Genomic DNA, 22,022 nt, shown 5'->3' with positions numbered 1-22,022 from the left:
TCTCTGCATAGATGTGGTACAGTGTCATATATAGTGGCATCCTTATCTTCCACTTCTCCTGGTTTAACTCAGGTGAGCCTAGCTTTTTTTCAGTGAACTGCCTGACCATAGCTGACTTTCGTGTCACAGCAGATCCAAAAAAACCTTCCAGGTTCCACATGCCTGGGAAAAAATCTCCCAGACACAGGGGATCTCTCCTGGACCGTACCTTTGCCATGCCAGGTCTGAAGTGAGGCACTCAGCTCTGTACCTCACATTATGAATTGGGAGCAGTACATTTGCCTTCAGAAGAAGCTAAAATGGAACACGTTACAGCACCAGCTTGAGCAGAGGCAACAGGGATCTGTTGTACCCACCATGCTAGGGACCTACATTAGCAAGTGCTCTCAGGCTCTCTGCTAAACAAGACTCCCAAAAAGTCTGCTGCCAGAATCAAAGCAGGAGTACAAGCCCAGGAAGGAGAGCCTGCACAGGTCAGCTTGGAACCCATTCCCGTGTCCAGACACCATGCAATGTCTCAGTGCACCGTGTGTGGCTCTGAGGACACAGTGCCACCCAGCAGTTTACCTGTCTCGTCATTTGCCAGACGCAGTCGATGAACTGCAGGAAGACGGGAGAGCGATCCGCATCCGCGTGGTTCTTGTCCCCGTGGCCAACTCTCTGAAACAGCAGGACAAAGAGCACGAGTCACACAGGCCTTCGTGGGGAAACTGCTTCATGGGGTCTGCTCTCAGTCACCTAAACCTTTACCAACAGCTTTAGAAAACTTCAAATAAGTCCTGATATTGCTTTGTCCATATCAGTGGGTAAAGAAGTAAAGACAGCTACTCTCTTTGTCTTTGAAGTGAAAATTCTTTATGGGGATATTTTCAGGCTAAGTTAAAACAAGCGTTGTTTGAGTAGAGGCTCCAGATGCTATGCTGGCACTGATTTCAGTTAATAACTAAAGTTCAGAAGGAAGAAAAATGAGAATGCTTTTTGCTTCAGTTGCAGCTGTTGTCCTGGCTACTTCAGTAGTAGAGGGTGCTAGATGCAAACAGCACCTACAGGCACGGCGTGCGGCGATAACCGTCACGCAGCACCTCGCCGCTTCCAAGAGCTGTACAAACACCAGCCCAGCCCATCTCCTGCCACCTCCAGAGAGGCAGCAGTGACAGTATTCCCAGAGGCAGCCTCCAGCCCTGGCCGTGCTGTGTGGCCAACACGTGTGAGGCACGACTCCTCAGAACTCGCACAGTACATTAATGATTATGTATTACCTGGGAGCCCCAAGTACTGTACAAAGATAGAACAACTACACTTAAGTAATGGAGATCCCTAAAACTGTTCTCCCCTCACCAAAGGAAATCACTGTCGGTGTCTTCCTTGCCTAGACGTGAAGAAGCTAAAGCACTCGTTGCTCAAATACCAGATAAGTTTTGCTGCAGCAGAACCTCAGTCGCTTTAGTGCCTCAGTTTCCCCGCCTTCCTCAGAGCATTTGACAGTGCAATCCACCACTGCAAGTGCTGCACACAGACCTTGTTCTAGCCCTTGCAAAATTAACAACCACTAGAGAACAGCTATGAGCAAAACACAATAGGAACAAACACTGAAAGGATAGTACTGAAAGGCTCTCTCAATTCCCATCAGTGCAAACCATAACAAACTGCTGTGTCACACGCCCACAAAGCTGCCTCTCTACCAACTGCTAGGGCACAGCCACAAACTACTCTTGGTCCAGGCCCAAACTGCTGTTCTTTCACTTAAATAATTAGAAGCCTCTCCAAAAATAAAGTGTGCCTGAAGAAAATGTGAGGTCAAGGCTATAAACAAATTCCCAAACCTCTTCAATACCAAAACATTTCTTAAATGATGGTGCCCAAGCAGTCTGAGAAAACGGACTGAACTGGAAAGAAAGACAAAAAATACGCAGTGCCCTCTGCCAGCTCCCAGCAGAAATGCCAGCACTGAACCCAAAGCACACTGCTAGTTTAAGCCTAAGCATGGAAACATGACATTATCTGTCAGACACCTGAGATATTTAAATGCCACCTGTTCTCTGTATCTAACCAATACAGTCCCAAGGAGGTTAAGAGGTGAATGGGTAGAAAACAATAACATCAGCCTTCACCTCTCTTCCGTGAGTTCAGCCAGGAAACCTCTCACAGGAAATGTTAAACTCCTCTAAAATCCTTCAAGAGGGACAACAACTTTCTCCTCAGTGCTTTCCATGGGCCAGCGACTCACCAGCTGAAACCTGTGGCCGAAGCTCAGCCACTCCTTCTCCACGAGCACCTCAAAGCCCCTGATGGTGCGGTAGTAGCCATCCAGCATGAGCAGGGCGAGGGAGGTGAGCTGGGCCGTGCGGTCCCAGCCGTCGCTGCAGTGCACAACCACCGACGTCTTCCCCGACTCCACTTTGTCAGCAATCCGAAGGGCTCCGGCAAGGATGAGCTAGGACAAGGGAGGAAACAAATTACAAAATCTCTTTGGAACAGAAACTATAAATGAAAAATGGCTAGTGACAGCGCAGGACAAACCAAGGGCTCTGCTTGCCTCAAGGAGAATGGTAAATCAGTTCCAACTACTTTATAACTAGGACGGCAAACCGGTGAACACATTTTCTGTTCCAGCAAGATGATGACACATCTAAACTGCAGTGTAGGCACAACTCTAGAAGAGCCCTTGCATAAAACTCAGTCCTTGGACAAGTCAAGATTTAAATGCAGGAGCATTTCATGTCTGATAGGAAAGGCCATCACCTTGCAGCTGCCCCAGGAGCACATCTGCCCCTGCCTGCATCAGCAGAAGCTGGACATTTTTAGAACAGAAAGAACATTATTTGAAAACCAGCATCTGGAGAAGCCAGAACATTTTTCCTCCTTATTCTGATTCTGCTTGGATTCCTGAAAGGCTGAGAGGGCCCAAACTTCCAGCATTTGCTTGTCTGGGCTAGGCAATAGTGCCAGGATGTCAAGGAGCTGAGCCAAGACCTTGGAAATTCTGATTCCTGAGTTCCAAGCAGAGCTTTCACAGTTATACGTCATCTAGGAACATCCTTCACTTCCAAAACACCATCTTTCAGTATTTCAGTCCCCTCTCTTGTTCCTCTTCTGATCTCCTTAAAATTCCTTACTCCAAGAAACTATGGTTTTAATTGCTTATAAATGGAAAACAATGGAATTGAAAATCCTGGAGTTAGCTCTGGATACCTTTCCCAGACTGGTAAGGACTTGTGGTTGCTCAGCCACATGCAGTGGATGCAGACATGCATACCTTGATATGCTCCAGCCAGTGAGTTGACTCCAAATTAGACAGCCAATGAGTCTCTTCAATATTGGGATACACAATTTCTTTCAGTTTTCTCAGTGACTCTCTCATAACATGAATGTTGTGAATATCCAGGAACACCAATTCTGCATTCTGATAGGCATCCTCGCTCTCATAGCCCCCTCCTTTAGCCTGAAGAACAAAATTCACACACAAATCATTAAGCAAAACCATGTTTTGTACTTTATCCCAGTCACTTGTCCTGAGCAAATAGCAGCTGACAAAATACCACAGTGGCTGGGCTATCTAAATCAGGCAAAATCCATTGGCTTTATCTTACAGCTGGGAGCAAACATGTACAGGCACACACTTTGTGTCTCTCTTCTGCAATACCTAATGAATGCTGTAATTTTTACCAAAGAATATCACATTACAAGCCTTCTTTTCCTCTGTAATTATAATTTATCCCCATTCAAGCTGTTAACTCATTACATTAGCTAATCTATCATTTAAAAATTTACCATACTATTACAGAGGAGAATAACCCACACACTAATTGCATTCCCTAAGTAATGGGAAAGGCAGATTTAAAAAAAAAAAGGAAAAAAAGATCTTTATTGCAACAAAGCAGCTCCACCATTAAAACAAAGCTTGACGTGGTGGCATGGAACACAATTTTTAGAAGGGTAGGAGGATGGACCCCAGGAACTACTGACCTGTCAGCCTCACTTCTGTGCCTGGCAGGATCATGGAACAGATCCTTCTAGAAGATATGCTAGGGCATGTGGAGGACAGGGAGGTCATTCGGGATAGCCAGCATGGCATCACCAAGGGCAACACCTGCCTGACCACCCCAGTGGCTTTCTATGATGGAGAGACTACAGCAGCAGACAAGGGAAGGGCTATGAGTGTCATCTACCTGGACTTCTGTAAAGCCTTTGCCACAGTTCCCCACAACACCCTTCCCTCTAGACTGGAGATGTTGGGCAGACAATTTGATGGATGAGAAGTTGGATAATCACAGCCAGAGTGTAGTGGCCAATTGCTCAATGCCCAGGCAGTGACAAGTGGCATCCCTGAGGAAACTGCATTGGGACTAGTGCTATTCAATATCTTCATCAGTGACACAAACAAGGATCAAGTGCACCCTCATTAGGTGTGCAGATGACACCAAGCTGAGTGTACAGCTGACACTCCTGAAGGATGGGTTGCCATCCAGAGGGATCTGGACAAGCTCAGGAAGTGGGTCCATGGGAACCCCATGAAGTTTAACATGACCAAGTGCAACCTGCTGCACCTGGGTTGGGGCAGCTCCTTGCATCAGCTCAGGCTGGGGGATGAAGAGATGAGAGCAGCCCTGCCCAGGACTTGGGAATGCTGGTGGGTGAGAGGTTGGACACTCACAGCCCAGAAAGCCACACGTGTCCAGGGCTGCATCCAGAGCAGTGTGGGCAGCAGGGCCAGGGAGGGGATTCTGCTCCTCTGCTCTGCTCTGTGAGACCCCAGCTGCAGGGCTGTGTCAGCTCTGGGGTCACAGCACAGGAAAGACAGGGTCCTGTTGGACCAAATCCACAAAGATGATCTGAGGCCTGGAGCCCCTCTCCTGTGAGGAAAGGCTGGGAAGGGAAGGCCCTGGAGGGATCTTATAGCAGCCTTCCAGTACTTAAAGGATGCTAACAAGAAAGATGGGCACAGATGTTTTAGCCGGCCTGTTGTGATAGGACTAGGGGTAATGGTTTGAAAGTAATAGAGGGTAGAGTCAGACTAGACATAATGAAGAAATTTTTTTACAATAAGGGTGATAAAACACTGGAGCAGGTTTTCCAGAACAGTGGAAAATGCCTCATTCTTGGAAATATTCAAGGTCAGATTGGACAGGGCTCTGAGCCTTGTTAGAGGAAGCAGTCTTTCAACCATATTAATTGAAAAATGGTGATACACAAGGGCTAGGGTGCTAGAGTCTGACCTCACTACTTCAATTTTTTTCTCCCCTTCCAATGTCATTTCCCATTGTAAATTAATATAATGGATCATCAGCAGTCACACTGATATCTTACAGATACCAGTGCAGGTATAAAAGTCTGTCTAGAGAATCAGATTCATTGCATTCAGACTTCTTTTGCACTGGTAAACCCTTGTGATCCTTAAGAATAATATGAAATGGTGGCGGGAAAATTGCTCTAAATTATTACATTCCCAGTTTTAGACAGAGGAAAAGGTACCCAACCTTATTGGCTACAGCATTCACACTAGGCCTTGCATCAAATATGAAGATTTTATGGGACTGGGCATTAGAATCCATGATGGCTTGAAGGTACTTTTCATCTTCCTTGCTCCGCTTGCCACTCACTCCCACCATGGGCTGGCTGCAGCGCGTGATCGTTGCTTGACTTTCTGGGTGAATCCATGACAAGACCTTCAGAAACAAATGGGAAATAAATAAAGGAAAAATGGGATTCATTAAAGCAATGAAGAGAATTACCTGTAATGGCTTGCTCTGGGATTCTCTATCAGGGGGTTGCAGAAGGCTGGATTCTATTAAATCACAACTGAATGAAAGAAAGAACTCTTCTCTCTTTATTCATTCTGGTGGCATTCCCAAAGTTTGAACAAACAAAAGGCGATCAAATTATTTGAGTCTGACTTTTAAATGTGATGCAGACTGGTTTTTTCTGGCTGATGTGTAAGTCAGTATGTGGGCTATGTCTTATGTTACACCATGTAAAAGTTAAGCACTATAGGAACAGACTGAATTTCCTATAGACTTCAGGAGTAAACCAGTACCTTTTCAGTTATCTCTGAAATAATCATCATAACAATGTGTTTCTCTTAATTACATTAAATAAATGCTCTCATCAAGGCTATCACTACGTATTTCTCTGTCCCGAAAGTCGGAGTAGACCAGACAATTGTAAACAGCCAAAAAGGGCTGCCTTGTGTTTCCCAGGAACTGAATTGAGATTTGGTCTGAGTTGTGCTAAATTATCTTATCTTCTAGTTTTGGTTTAGTCTACATCTCTTTCACAACAGTAGTTTCAGCAGATACTGTTGTTTCCTATGTCCTCAAACATGTTGTTGTCACTTTTATTATCCGCTGACCATTTATTTGCTCCCTGGAATCTACTCAGCCTGATCTTGGTATTACTTACTGCCCAAAGGTATGTGTAACAAAACCACATTAAAGTGGCTTCTTGTGTCCCACTCACTGGTATGCGTCCTCTGGATCTGAAGGATGCCACTCTCTTTAACTCCTCGTCGGGAATGCTCACAGGCACAGCTAGAATGGCAGGGTATGTATCACACAGCTCATAGCGCTCATTAATCTTGGTCAGCCTCCAGCTTTCATTGGGAATTCCCTAAAGAGGAAACTGCAGGTTAGCAAATGAGTTGCTCTGAGGCCTCAGCACAGACAAATCCCCAGACCTGAAATTCAAGGGAACTTTTGTTAATGAAGGTCATTTAAGGCTGCACCTGGGAATGCATTATCTTGGTAATTTGCATTTCATGTCTCTCCCCAGAGAGGTGGATGCTTTGTTCAAGTCACTGAAGAGCAGGGAAACTGGGCTTCAGGCAGGGTCACCTATGGCAAAGGAACTGTGGTGGATACACAGCAGCTTGCAGCAACACAGGTGGTTTGCCCTGACTCCAACTTTAAGATGCCTCCTGGTCTCATCATGGGCTTACAGGAGAGCAGGAGCAGGACAGAATGGGTGACCAACTCAGTCCCCTCATGGCACTTAGTTCTAATGTGTTGGGTGAAAACCGGGGATACAAAGTGGAGTTACCAGACAAGTGGAGGGGAGGGGGAGAAGGGAAACAGGCAATAAAACACCCCAAAAGTCAACCTGATTTGAGCTTAGTTCAGTGCTTGTGGCACAACCATGCAAACCCCTGAAAACACCAAAAAACTTAACAATTGTATGTCTCTGTTTGCATGACTGGATGCGATGTGCAACTCCTGTGTTTCTATCACACTAAGCTCTCTGGTTGAACTGAGGACTCGGGCTGGGAGAGCAGGGAATCTCCACACACACATCACAGAGCTCAGCATGCTGTGATGGGGAAGCCACTCAACAGCTTCCCAGACAACAATGTCCAAGTAACACCTGAAGCAGAATGGGGATGACCCTGGCAACCTGCAGACGTGGTTCTGCTGAAGCAGGGAGGGAACAGGCCAACAGGGAGTGGCTGGTGCAGCTGCCTGCAAGGAGAGATTTAAACAGACCCCTGCTGCAGCAGGGGTGAGCACTGACAAAAGCATCTCTGTGGGGAAGACACATCTGCTGCAGCAAACATGGCCCGGCTGTGAAGCACCGAGTGTGTCTGAGGGGAACATCAACTCCTTGCACAATACACGCCTCTGTTCTAATAAACACTACTCCATTTGGAAGCAGGGTGGTGGGACACTGATCACCACTGTCACAGCTCCCACAGGAAATAAACAGCACATCTGACACGGGTCAGACGAGCTGTGATAATTATGGCTGACCCACACAGACGTGGCCGCTCTCCCATCCCAGTGGTGAGTCACGCTGCCAGAAGAGGTCATGGTCAGAAATCTGAGGGGAGGCCAGACCTTCTGCCTAGTACCAGTCACACACTCTGCTTTGTCAACCACTGCTGTCCTTTGGCTCTCCCTGAGAAGGAAATGCTACTACAAGGATCACCCCAAAAGCCTGAAGGAAAGCTATTTTTGGCCCATTTTTCTGAAGCCAAAGAACTGGCAGAACCAGACATCAAGCAGTGTGTATACAAAGTTCAAGCTTACTGATGGCTAAAACATGCCAGAGGTCTACCTGCTGTACACAGCAAGGATGGAATCTGCTGGGCCCACCAGCTCTGCTGCCAGCCATGGAATAGTTAGGCTCTTGCCAGTGACCAATCTGTTTACTACCTGGAAGTGGACTAATGGCTAATTAGTTCCCAGTCCTGTCCTAATAAGCACATGCAATGGATCCAAAAGCAATTCCTGAAAACTCCACTTCCCCCAAATCTGAATGAAAATGACGCTGTCAGCACAGTCTTTGCAAGAAAAATGGGAGCTAACAAGCAGCTACATGGAAGAAAGGCTCATTTTCATTTTACCCATCAACTCTACCAATGCTCATGGAGAAGACCAAAGAGCAGGCACTGGAAAGCACCCTCTTCACAGCTGGGAAGTGTGGCTTCAGAACACACTGCTTGGGCCAGCTAAAAGCTAAAAAACTCTAAAGCTCTCCAAAGCTCTAAGTCTTTCAGCTGCCACACTGACAAATTTGAAGGAAATCTTTCCTCTACAATAGCCCAGACCAGAAAAATCCATGATGAGCCCCCAAAGAAAGAAAAGATGCTCTGTCTCAGCATTCAAATTTCTTTTGACTCGTGGGGAATGTCTGCTTTTCCCTGGCCCAGGAGCCTTGAATCACAGCACCACCCAGAACGCTTCGGATTCGGATCGTGACTTTCTCTAAGGACTGGAAGCAAACAGAAATAAGCCAAGTGGGCTAGAAGAGAAGCTGAATTTGCATCTTCCTTGGACGTTTGCCATAATGCAGTGTAGCTTCTGCATTTATTCGTGCTCCTTCAGATTTGCCCTTTTTCCAGCTGGAATCAATAGAAAAAGCTAAACGTGATATAAAGCACACTGGTATTTCCTCATCTACGATCCATTTCACTGCTTCCCGGTAAGTTGTAAGCACCCAAAAGCCTACTATGAAACAAAACTGTTACAGATGTAACTCAATAGGCCTCTGCTGGATAAGGAGTGGCTCTGGGAGCTGCCTGCCTGTGCACCTGCAGGAGGAACTCAGGCATGCCTCCCTAAAAGCAGGTTGTGATCATCCCGAAGCTGCCAGGGCACATGGCATGTCCACATTAGTGACCACAGACTTCTGCACAGGTTTTGTCTTCAGGTAAATGAATGCTGCTAGTAGCCCCTGATTCTGGGGGAATTCACATCTCTGGTGGATGCCACAGGGCAAAGTAAGGAAGGCAGCAAAGCCACATGTATGGTCATAAATTAAATATACCCATGACCATTCTCACTGAGCCCAGCTGAGCCAACACACCTCACATCCATACCAATAAACTCATTTATCCTCCAAACAGGATATTTTGTCCAAAATGCCACTGGTGATCCTTGACTTGCATCACAGTACCCTTGTGCATGGCTAAAGATGCTCAAATACACTCACTCAAAAGATGGAGGGTAACAGCCTGGTCTGTAGCTATGCCTGAAACTTTCTCCTGTGCTTGGGAACACTCCTTACAACTGCATCATCTAACCATAGAGACAGAGCCTTTGTGTCCTCTCCACACACAAACGAGACTGATGTCCTCAAGACATTCATGCCTTATTGTAATTACTTATTTGGTTTGGTTATCACTTGATTTACACTTGATGTTGTAGAAGATGGAGTTTCTTTGTTTGCAGGGAAAACCTGTTGAAGCCACACCAGCACAGCACTGACACCATTACCTTGCAAAGTACATGGTTAAGGTTAAGCACAAGAGGATCCTTCATTAACAGGAAAAAAAATAATTTCCTTGCTGTAGTTACACACAGTCACACCTCTCTATGGGATCAAGCAGATCCACTCTAAGCTTACACATGTAAGTGCACCTTGATCTGCAGCAGGCAGCACAGGATACAGCTGCAGAGCCAAGCTGGTCCCTCTGCATTTACTGAGCCCAGGCTGTGTCCACTCAGCACCAGAGAGCTGTGATCTGCTCTGCAGTAGAGACACACACAGCATAAGCAGGACCTCAGTTAAACCATGGGACATTTAACAGTTAAATCCTCACTTTGCTCCCCAAAGTTACATGCAACAGTCCTGAGGATGATGTTACCAACAGTTTCTACCTTTCTCACTCTGCTTGTATACTAATGCTGGGCACTTCTTTAATCCTCAAAACAGGTCAGCTCTTCTGAGTTATTAGTTTCTACGTGTTTTCCCTGAAAGCAGCAACCACAGCCCTACACTGTGGCTCCCCAGTAGATATGACCAGAGCAAAGGATATTAGACAAGAATGACTTTTGTAAGGAAACATCACACAACTTCACAACCTCTTGTAATATTTTCCAAATGCTCCCCACCTTATTAAGGAAAATAAAGCTTTAAGTTACTCCAAAGGCATCTTAAGGACTTTTGGTTTCAAGTGAGTCTTATTCACTTTGCAATTCTGTTTTATATTCTGCCAGCCCATGTGTAATAAAAATCAGGGAGCAATTTCAGTTTTAAATTTCATTTGCCACATGTGATTCCATTTACCAACTAAATCTCAAACCTCTCTGAGTTCCTTTTGTTCTCTACAGGTTGTTTATTACTCCCCATAGTTTTACACAATCACAGATTTTTAATAAGTTACATATTTCCATCCTTCCCAAGAATGCTAACGGGGAAGTTAGGGGTTTACTGACTATCTTTCCTAATTGCTACAATTGCTAACATCTCAACATATTTCTATTAATCTCAATAAAAATTGTAATAAATAATGCACACTCAAACTTGCCATGTCTACCAGTATGGACATAGAAATTACCATGGATCCTGGTCTAAAAGTCTTTTCTGGATGCCTGGTAGCTGGAGTTTACTTTTGCTCCACTCCCCTCTCCATGTGTGCCTGCTCCCACAGGGAAAAGTCTGACCTGGCCTAAGATATAGCAAGTTAATGCCTGGCTGTCCTGCTGGGCTGCTGATGCCCTAGGCCAGCCCTTCTCTAACAGTTTCTAAACCAATTCCAGAAGATCCTGCTGACAGTGCATATGTCCTGCTTTTCTATTTCTGATCACAATTCATAGAGTCAGAGACAGGTAATCCCATTATCTGATTTGATGATGCCAGTTTTGTTTCACTGTTAACGAATCCCTGCTGCCATTTCAAGACATAATCCTGATTTACTGTAGTATTTGTTATTGCTTTAGCAGAACCTGGTTGGATTAAGAAAAAAGGCTATGACACTCACACAGATAAATTGAACATCCATAGTTACAAATGCTGGAATTAAATAAACAGACTGAAATACCTAAAAGTTTTGGAGGGGACATAAAGCATCATGCTGCAGGACCTAAATCAATCTAACAAAAGGGATGAAATTCTCCTCCTGGCCAGATCACAACATAAACATCTACTGCAGTATGGCTTGCCTCTTCTTCAGCAGCTGGTGTTGGTCACTTCTGGAGATAAGGAACTGGAGCAGATGGATTGTGTGATCTGGAATGGTAGTGACTGTGGCCCATCATGGGGAAAACTCAGAAAGGCTGTGGCTGCAAAAAATCCTGGTTTGGATTCGCTTTTGCAGTTACCAGTATAAGGATATGACCACGGGCTTTGACACGTGGACATTAGTTTGGTTTCTTGACATAGAAGCAGTCAGGCAAGTTTGTCCTTCCCACTCACAAACAACAAAGCAGCAGGCCACAGCACGAGTACACACTGCAGCAATGCCTCAGCTGTGTCATCTCTTACACCCATTCTCCTTACAGAAAGGCCACAAAGAGCTGCAAATCACAGGCATGCAAACACATGTATCTTTTCACCATGTCACCAAATTCCTGACAAATTTAAGGCGCACCAAATCACAGTATAAAAACTAATATGGACAGAAAAGCTTCTATCATAAAAACTGGCATGCCAGGATTTAGAAAGTGGAATAATCTACACTGAAATTGTCTAAGGTCACCCTTTCTTCTTTCCAGCTGTTGTAAAAATGTTTTTTGTACTTCACCTGCTGTGACTGATGCTTGACTGAGTGAATGCTGTGTTTTCCAGGGGAGATTACTTTGACAGCATAGGTATTCTTTTAGTTGTTACTCCAAAATTTTCAGCCCAACCTACAAAGAGGTGCCTTGCTCAAGTAGCTTGGGCTGCAAATCCTTCTCTACAAGCAGATCTTCCCATAAAATCACTACCAAGAAGGAGGTAAAATCTAAACAAAGCAATAATCACTGCATTGTTTGATCTTATGCTCAAGTTGACCTTAGACACAAAGTGACTACAAAGGATTGGAGCTTGTCTCGACCAGGATTTTAGATTGTGGCATCTCATTGCAAAATACTCTTTGCACTGAAGGCAGCATACAGTAGGGTACAGTAAGATACATCTCGCTTCCCATTAGCAGTCTAGAAGCCAGCAATCTATCTTAGGCAGCTATTTCAGGAGAGAACAAATCACCCCCAACAGTGAAGCACTCTCTCCCATCTGTTAATGACAGGCCTAGATAACCAATTTAGAAGGCATGCCCAACTTTTAGAAGGCTAGAGCTAGAAAAATGAATCCTTAGGTTTTGGATTTCAGGAATCAGATGAACAACTAGGCAGGGCCAGAGGTCTGGTTTTGTTTGATTTGACAAGAAAGACCCAAATAAATGTTTAAACTGCATGGTTTAAAATTTCTTAATTTTACAATAGAAAATTGGTTTTATTCTGACAGATTAATCAGAATAAAACCTTTTTTTTTTTTTTTCTGATGGAACTGGAGGAGACAGAAGCTTATTATGTCCAGGGCAAACGTGCCACCAAATCACGCTCCTTTTGCTACTTGAGAATTTTATGACAGGAATCATTTCATTATAAAAATCAAAATTCTCTCATCTTTTACTCCAAAGAGAACTACTCAAGTTTTTACCACAGTATTCCTAATTGACAGCCTGTCACTGTCATTAGTACCTTTGATCAGTTACTCTGGGCACACTACAACTGTAAATAACAGTACTCTCTAGGCTGATCCCTATGCTGAGAAACCATGCCTAAGATAGTGAAGGTATTCCACACTTATTTTTTTTCCTCACAAGTTGCTGTTTCAGACAGGAAAACCTGGAAAGAATTAAAACCAATACAAGCAAGCACTGAGGTGTGAAACTCAACAATGGGATGTGTGTACCTGGAACATGCACCCTCCATTCCCCACTGCCAGCAGTACCTGATCACCAAACCAGAGCATTAGTTTTTTCTAGCAGAGCCTAAAGTCAGCTCTCTGCCACTTGAGCTGACATCCATCAGTGGATGCCTCTATCTCTAGAGCTGTACTGCTCTCAACAAGAACTGCAGTGTGCAAAACAACATCCTAACCAAGCCTGCACAGCATTTGTCAGCAGAATCATTCTCTGCTCCATGTAACCTGTAATTTTATCAGTGCACAGACCCTCATTTCTGAAGAGCAGAGGATGAGGAAGGATGTGACACAATACCCACCTGTCTTCTGTACTCCCAAGTTGGGTCATACACTTTCCATCCATTTTCTGGGAAAACCTCTTTGTACTCAAAGGCAAAAAGTGGCTGAAAGAAAGAAAATTTACCTTTAAGAGCCCACTCAGAGCCCATTTATAGAATGTTTGATATCTCAAATAGTAATTCATGACTGACCCTTCTTTTTTCCCACCATCACTTTTCTCTCAGGGTTTTATAAAAAAGATTAACACTCTCACTGTGTTGCATATTAGTACAACAATATACTTTTCCAATATGTCCCTGATCTTGCTTGACTATTACCCAGTACTTCACAGACAAAAGAACTTTGTTATTAAAGAGAGAAGATAAAACTACTTAGGCAAGAATGCTCTTACAGATTAACAACCAGAGCCTCTCAACCAGCAATTGAAACAATTGCAGTGTTATAACATTAGAAAACATGGGGGCTACATTCCAGATTTGGGGCAGTGCAGCCACCATTAGCTGTGAACCTCTGATGGATGTCACTGTGATTTGAGTACTTTCCCTCTGTTACAAGCCTTTATCAGTAAGTCATTCCCCATGCATGAAAGAAGGCACTGTAATAGATTTTTCTTGTTTCCTATATGATCTAAACTCCTACAGAATTAAGTTTAAAACAGATTTGAAAACCAGCACTTCTCATCCCTCAAGAAAATACACCCCACGTGAATGCTGTATTAAGTAGATGGGACAGAACAAAACAGTTTACTGCTACTCTGTGTCTTTTGGCAAAAGCTGAAGAGAAAACACTTACCAGATTATTTGAAACTGGAAAAGCATATTTCATTAGGTTCTCAAATATGGATCGTCTAGTTCTCCCTTCAGGCTTATGAGCAAACCGCAGGTTTCGAATGTCCTAGGGGAAGAAAGAGGGAAATCAAGTGGCAAATTTCTGAACCACTTCAAAATCCAAGGAAAATCTAAAAGTCAGAATTCAAAATGGGGTCACATGACAGTGCTCCTTCCAGCACTGATTTGATACTATACTTTGAATAATGTTGTGTTGCAAACTTGGGCTTGGCTGAGGGGTTGTCTACAGCCTCCAACAACAGCAAAGCAACTGAGGGAAGGCACAGCTGTGCCTGACCACAGCATCTTGCCTTCACATGAAGCTCTCCACCTGCTGAAAGTCTTTGGGAGAGCCCTGCTCAAGAAAAAGCTGTGTTTGACCAGCTGGACTTTTGTGAGACAGACTTCCTTGGCTCTCACTGAGCTCTCACACCAAGCAGTGCCAAAAGTCCATTGGAGGGGATGGCCTAACAAAGTACCTCACAGAGGGGCCCCAAGTAGGGGCCCCAAGAACAGCCAGCTGGTTGCAAAGCACCCAACGCCACCTCCCTTTAAAGCTTCCACCTCTCAGAGCACTCAAGAGGATGTCTTGAAACCAAGAACTCCTCCACTTTGCATAGCAGCACAGTTTAGACAGAAAGCGGTCATTCAGGACCTCCTTCCCATAGTCATCTACAAAACCAAATTTGGACAGTAAATAAAACATCTCTACGTTTTTTCCAGCCAAGCCTGCAACTAAAATGCTTGCATCAAAGAGTCTAAAACTCATCAGCAGGAAATGAGCCATCGAGTTCAAGTACATGAAGATGGTAGAGCAAGTCAGAGAATGCGATAAACAGCTGAAGATTTTGCTTCCTCACAGGGATTACATGACTGGTCTCAGATAGAGAACTTTTCAGGATGCATAAGATGTGTCTGTACCACTCTGTTATTGCACTAGGCTGCTGTGCATATCTGGTGAAGCAGGCTGACATATATAAATCGGCTACCAAGGGCCAAAACACCCATCCTATAGTTTGTGCCTCAGTTTCCCATACAGGGAAATGATACAGTTCACTCCAAACCTGACCAAGTGCTTATAGACAAAATGGCTGAGGATTAGGAATCCAGATCAAAACAGGGAACAAATTAGCTTGCCAGCACAAGCACCCTACCCTATGTTAGCTGGGGCGGATTATGACTCTCACAGGACAAGGGAGCAGCTGGATTATTTGGTACAGATTGCAGTAACTGGTCTGGACTCGGCACACCCACAGCTTGACAATCTGCTTAGCTTCCTGATGCCTCAAAATCACAGCAGTGACCAGAGCACTTTGGGATTCCTTCTCATCCATCCATCTGCTCTTATCCAGCATCCTTTTATCATTGAGGGGCTTTGACAAGCTCCAAGCAGCCCAAGATCTACAAGGCTCTGAACTGAGCTCTTCCTATGTGCTCACTGAGGGAAGCAGAAAGGCCATGCCACCCAGAGATATGGATTTAGGAGGGGAGATGGTGGCTTTATCTACTTTGTGGGTCTGTAGTAAGCAGACACGAGGAGGCAAACTGGTAATTTTTACTGCACTTTGTATTTCCAGTTATTCCACGGGTTCTTTAGAGGCACATGTGAAATATGTACTGCCTTGAAAGAAATGAAAGAACAGCCCTGATGAGGACTGAAGGCTACTTACCAGTCTCTCACAGCAAAGCACTGCAGCAGGTGGGCATGAGCTAATGATTTAGGGGGGAAATGTGCCCCTTTCTTGCTCTTGAAATGCAAATGAATGAAAGGCCTACTGAATTCTACAGTAACTGGAGTCTACCTAGAATAAACCTGGTGGGCAATCCTGAGAAATGAGGATGCAGGCCTACACTTCCATAATGAAGAAAAGCCATTGCCCAGCACAAAGCCTGAAAAAAGGTTTGGACCTCTTCTCAAATGAGTGGAGCTGGAGAATACTGAAAACTACTTTTAAAGTCGTGTTTTTTGACACCTAAGTGTCAGAAGTGAAGTCATATTGCAGAAACATTTTGCAGAACTTCCTACAGTACCACAGAGACAACCTTTAAAAATATACATTCCCCTTCCTCTATTGTAAAACACAGATAAAAGTTTACCTTGCACACAATCTCCAGCCCGTATGAATTTTCACCACGACTGGAAGCACCTCCAATTTTCTCCACTCTGTTGATTACACCTAAAGATGCATCTAGGACAAAAGGAGGGTCCTGTAGACAGTTGAAATTTGTGAGTTTAAAAAGGGGAGGGGGAAAAATCCCCAGCTCCTGCTCCCTTATGTCTATATTCACAAACATATAGCCACATTTCACATAGAAATATTCTCAAACAACACTCAAGTCTAAAGATTGAAAAGGTAGCAAAAGCAGATTATTTCAAAAGCTTACCCGTTCCATGCTTTTAAAATACAGTCTATAATTGGTGACAGTAAGGGTTCCTCTGATTGCTCCAGTGAAGGGGCAGATGTAAGTAACATCCTTAGCTTAAGAAAAAAAAAAAAGAAGATATAAATTTCACAGTTAATTTATGGGAGAAAAATTATGCCAGCAACAATATTTGTGGGCTATACCTTGCAGATCATGAAATTAAAACAAGCTTAATCTGTGGTTCTAGCCTAGAGCTAACTTGCAAGTTTCAGTTCTGTGGAGAAGGTAAGAGTTTGGGTAGAGACAGTACCACCACCCAGAATCCTACATTTGCACAAAACTGCTACCCCTGTCAACAGGCCAGTATTTGGTGCAAACTGTTTGCTCTTACTGCCAGTAGCTGAGAATATCATGCAGGAAAAGAGGAGACCACTCGTGTCTGGATACACACATCTGAAGCTGACAACAATCTGCATAAAAGCTAAGGATTGTGCCCAAGATGTTTTGTGCCACCAGGGGCAGGAGAAGGCAGTTCTCTACATGTGGTTTTTAGGATGCTTGGGTCCTTCTGTACACCTTTGCATGTGGAGTCAGCCCTGGGATGAAGGCCCTCATGCTAAAAGCCAGCAGAGCTACAGTGATTTGCAGGAGTCATGAGTCTGTGTAACACCCTGCTGCCAGTGATCTTAGGTCTGAAGTCAGAGATCAAGTTACTCTGCACAATTCAATTATTTTCGAGCCTGAGTGACGGTGACTCAAAACAGTCCCCTTCTTAAATGGCCTCAAACATTTCTCACTTGTTCCAGCAATGGGAAAGAGGTGCTGCTGGCTTTCCACAGCAAACACCTCTAACTGCCCTTCTGTTTTATATCACTTAAAAATGCCGAGATTTAAGTTGTTGCCTCCTCACCTCTGCTGCCTATCACATCTGCCACCGAAGCAGTTGTCTGGCTGTGTCGTGGCCACAAAATAATTTACACTATCAACGACAAGTAATGACACCCCTCAAAAACATAGAGGAGACCCACTGAGCTGCCAGATCCATGAAAAAACTCCCTGGATCATCTGAACAACCTCAAGCCTCCAAGCCCTAGGGGATCCATTTTGCAAGGGCTGTGTCAGGAGGACGGCTCACCTCCCACCCAGGAGACAGCCACCATGAGCATGAGGCTAGTGGGGGTCAGAATGGGAACCTACATTTTTTCCACCTTTATCCCGTGAGATTTAACCCAGAAGGAGAGAGAGAAGAAGTCTGCCTTATTCCAGGGCACTGGCAACTCATATAACTAAATCATACTCAAGTCAGCTCTGCTTCTGCATTGTCTTCATTGACTCTCAAGATCTGGATGTGGAGAAAGATCCTTAAAACATCAGAAGTGACTACTTTGGAGCAAAATATGTACCACAATATCTGGTTAAAAAGCAATAAAATATACATATCTATAAAAAAACATGCTAGTAATTCAATTATTTATTTGTTTATATAAATATACATGTATTTGTTTGAAGGACAATTAAACACAAAATGGTTACAACTATTTCTAATTAAACCAAGTGTTTCATTAGTGTCTGATTGTTAATCACTTCTTTTCAAAGACTAGTTTGACAGAGGTTTGAAAGCAGACTCAGGAAGCATAACAAGGGTGAGGGCAGCCTGCCTAGTTTTTCCACTGGAGTTCCCATTATTCAAAATGTAATTTTGAAATACTTTAAAAAACCCCAGCAAAATCCACTAATAACAAAAGTGTGCATTTACATCTCAAAAGGAACAGAATTTCTGAGTAAAGAGGAAAGGTGCTAGAAAAATGTTTTCCAGGTAAGGAACCCCAGGCACGATCTCAAACACTGCCCTTGCCAGTGTGTAAGCCACACCACCTTTCACATTTGCATTTTATTAGCCTGGTTTCCTAAGGAAACAATTTTACTTAATTACACTACGCATGTACAAATGTACCTACGCACATGGTTTGTCTGACCTTAACCCTGCCACAGCTGTATGATTTCAGCAGTCTCTACTTGATAAACAGGGATCTCCAAGGCATTAAAGTGCTTCACTGTTTGTGAGAATGAATGCCAGGTATAATAGAGAGGTTGTAGTGGGTGCTATCACCACAGGAAAGCCTAATGAGCTCAGCCTTTGGTATGTATAAGAGAATACATATGGGAGAAAGAAACTGGAAACCACATTTACTAATTCCCCTGCTTGTGGAATTCCTGTCTTTTACAGGCCAATCTTACCTTGGATTATTGGGTTGGCTGAAAATATTTTTTCTTCCCTTCCCCGTAAAATACAAGGAGAATTACTTTTGCCTTTCTTCACACTTCTAAGAGGAAACAATTATTGCTTATGAATAACAAAGATTTCCTTTTGCTGCCTTTAGTTTCTTGCTAGAACAGGCAGCTGCTGTCTGGGCTACTCCAAAAGCCACCCAGTCTTATAGATTTATGTGGCTCATCACACCATTTGCTAACAGATAAAACACTGGTAACTCTGACCTCTTAAACCATTCCCTAGGAACCCTTCAAAATACTGCCTCACTGTTAGAGCTAATAGCATTCTGTGGAGTGAGTCAGATATCAGTCTGCAGTATATGATTGGAGTATGAGTTCAGAGTCCTTAGGACTCTGAGGAAAGAGGTTTAGAAACAGATTAATTATGGAGGTGGGTTGTTTGGAGGTTTTCTTGCTTGTTTTTATATAGCTGTTGTCGGACGCATTTTTTTGTGAAGTATTTTCAGTTTTCATTTTTTGATTTTTTATGTTTAGGACTGAAGTTGCACTCTTCCCTACCGTTTTAAGAAGAAGGCAACATGTTATAAAAACAAATGCAAAATCTTTCACAGAAAATTAATCAAGAGGCTTACTCAAGCCTTCAGAATGGAGAGCATCAGCAAATGTGATGCATGTCAGAATTTTTGGATGAAAAAGGAAGAAACCCATCTCCCATCACAGTAAATTCCCTGCAAAAGCAGAGCATCCTTTCCTAAAGCCCATGACAGAGATTTGACACATAATTGTGCTGTGTCAGCCTAGGAAGTTACCCTGTGGCAAGGACAAACTGAAACAGTTGATCCATGTCCTCTCAGGAGGCAGCAAATGCAGAGCTGTACAGCTCACACCCCATCACTCACAGTAAGAGCGTTGAATTGCTTTGTACTTGCTACGTGCTAAAAGAAGACACAGTCACCTTGGCCCATGTGATGTGCAATTAATGAAACAATCTGATCATGGTTCCCAGAACATCTGCAATATGCTGTTGTTGATCAGTGACTGCCAAGATATTTTGCTCTATGGATATTCTACTCTTTGTCAGCAAACAATAAGGAATTTCCTCTTCACGTACCCATGTCTTTAATGGTTTCCCCTGGCAGCAAAGGCGGCTCTTCCATTTCAGCCAATTTATTGGCCTCCCTCAGGACCTAGGCAAAAGATACAAGTATGAACAGAAATTCATTATGTTTGCATAAACCAAGAAGTTTACACCTACAGGTCAACAGTATCAAGGACAACAAATATTCAAAGATCTTGAAGTACTGCCTAGGGTCTCTTCAGAGGCCAAAACAAGGCTCTGTATTTTGGCAGCATACTTCCAAGGTGTCCTTTCATGCTCCAACCTTCTCTTGCCCAGGCCACCTTCACAAGTCAAATTCCCCCACAGTTATGGACAGAGCCAAAGGAATCAGCTCCTTTCCCAGGTGAAGTGCTCAGTGATTACCACAATGACACCAATAATCAGCAGAGCAATTTCTAGTTTATGCTGAGGAAAACTGCAAAGGACACCTTGGTCACTCCACTGTGCTCAGTGAGTGTCCCACAACTGCAAAAGTCCTGACTTGACTCATTTACAAAGGTACTATTTTGACAGATATATATAGGAGGTACAGTTTTGATTTTTTTTTTTTTTTGGCTGCCAAATGACCCCTTCTTCACTTTCCTTTGGGTTTACGTTATACCACAGAGCATGAATCCTCAGACCTATGATTGCATTTACACAAAGACTTTCACAAGAACAGCTGCTATCATGGGCAGATGGACATTTTAAGAAAGCATGGCTGTGACTAGGAAAGCATAACCTGAGGTCTAAATCTATAAGAACTTGGAGAGAAATGCAAATACAAGTGATTAAGATTAAGGCTAAGTCTGTGTGGCCAAATGTAGATGGATTTAATCAGGTTGTCTATGCCTCGAACTGGACAAATGACCACAACCTCAGCAGTACAGCTTGCTCAACCTCTTAAAACAGACAGAGAGCAGGTAAGTTAGTCCAGACTCTGCTTCATGTTATAGCAACCACAAAACTTTGAGTTCAAGGTTGGTGTGTGTCCCACCTGGTGAAGACAGGCAGAGGGAGCTCATTGCTGCTCACATCTGAATGTGCAGGCTCACCCAAAATGGTTTTTTTATCATAATGCAAGGAAAGAGAAAAAAAATTGCTTCAATTTGGTATCAGGAAATCCCTGCAAAGAAAATTCAAAGACATAGCCTAAAGTGGCATTCTAGAACCTGACACGTCTGTGGTCAACTTTCATGTAGGATCAAGCCAGAGGGAGAGCCTCAGGGAAGAAAAATTCCCTAAACTATGCAAAAAAAAATTGGAAACAAACCCAAAGAAAGCCCTTGCCACAATAAGAGCACATTCCAGCATTTTCACACAACAGATTGATGCATAGATGAAAAGATTAACAAGATCAAAGCCTTCTTGAGAACAAGATGTACATTTTAAAAAATACATTCAAAAGACTTTTAGAAAAAAAATTAATATTAAAAGCAAGTACAGTCCTGGCTTCCTAAGAGAATCCTCCCAACTGCACCCACTTAGATCAGGTCTTACCAGGGAGGCTGCCAAAGCAGCTGGGCTGGGGTCCACAGGATGAGTAAGGAGAGGTCACCATTGACAGAACTCACACTGGCAGCAACTTGTCGGGAAGCTTCTCTTCCCCCACATCAGCAACATCAGTAAAAATAAGGTTGTGCTGGTATAACGAGCAGAAATCGATGCTGAGGATTTCTTGTCAGCACAGCTGTGTTGGCCAAAGATCACACACCCCATCAAAGCCCTGACTGAGGGCCTCCCTGACAAAAGCCTGTGATGTAGACCCACTCTCAACTTCTGTGTGTCCAATTTTGCGCTTGAGTAACAGCCCTGAAATTAGCAGGATAACATCTGGATTATGATAAATGAGATGGAAGCTTCTGGCTAATTAGCCCATAAGTGGTGGTCATCTTTTTGGCCTTTTATCTTGGAAGGACATTAGTGAAAATACACTCTGCACTCAGACCATGATCACAGCTTCTTTGAGAAGGTCCTTACCCCACACGGGCAGCAGCTGCTGCCAGGATCACTTTGGTCAACAGCTGGACTCACTGCTCTCCTGCAGATGTCAGCGGGAGCACGGCCAGCAGTAAACATTTGGGAGACTGGGTTGTATC

At 43.8% G+C, this 22,022-nt stretch overlaps 1 protein-coding gene across 4 annotated transcripts in view; it reads right to left on the bottom strand.

Moving 5' to 3' along the window:
* The window catches only part of MTMR2 (myotubularin related protein 2), a 62,636-nt gene that overhangs the window by 5,436 nt on the left and 35,178 nt on the right, over window positions 1-22,022 (bottom strand). For 3 of the 4 annotated variants that reach the window (XR_005628553.1, XM_039718314.1, XM_039718313.1), the window contains 10 exons: window positions 19,936-20,011; window positions 16,614-16,708; window positions 16,326-16,436; window positions 14,194-14,295; window positions 13,422-13,505; window positions 6,457-6,606; window positions 5,478-5,666; window positions 3,257-3,442; window positions 2,228-2,434; window positions 568-660 (listed from right to left, as the gene is read on the bottom strand). Coding sequence is in view for 3 of the 4 variants with exons in the window: in XM_039718314.1 (XP_039574248.1) it covers window positions 568-660; window positions 2,228-2,434; window positions 3,257-3,442; window positions 5,478-5,666; window positions 6,457-6,606; window positions 13,422-13,505; window positions 14,194-14,295; window positions 16,326-16,436; window positions 16,614-16,708; window positions 19,936-19,981 (1,263 nt within the window). In the remaining variant the exon portion in view is untranslated. Of the gene's footprint in view, window positions 1-567; window positions 661-2,227; window positions 2,435-3,256; window positions 3,443-5,477; window positions 5,667-6,456; window positions 6,607-13,421; window positions 13,506-14,193; window positions 14,296-16,325; window positions 16,437-16,613; window positions 16,709-19,935; window positions 20,012-22,022 lie in introns of those variants that run through there. The other variant, XM_039718312.1, reaches the window with a different exon arrangement.

Source organism: Passer montanus, unplaced genomic scaffold (assembly GCF_014805655.1).
Source record: "Passer montanus isolate IOZ18808 unplaced genomic scaffold, ASM1480565v1 scaffold4, whole genome shotgun sequence".
Taxonomy (NCBI): Eukaryota; Metazoa; Chordata; class Aves; order Passeriformes; family Passeridae; genus Passer; species Passer montanus.
Note: the sequence above shows the minus strand (reverse complement) of the source record. Positions and strands in the feature narration are given on the sequence as shown.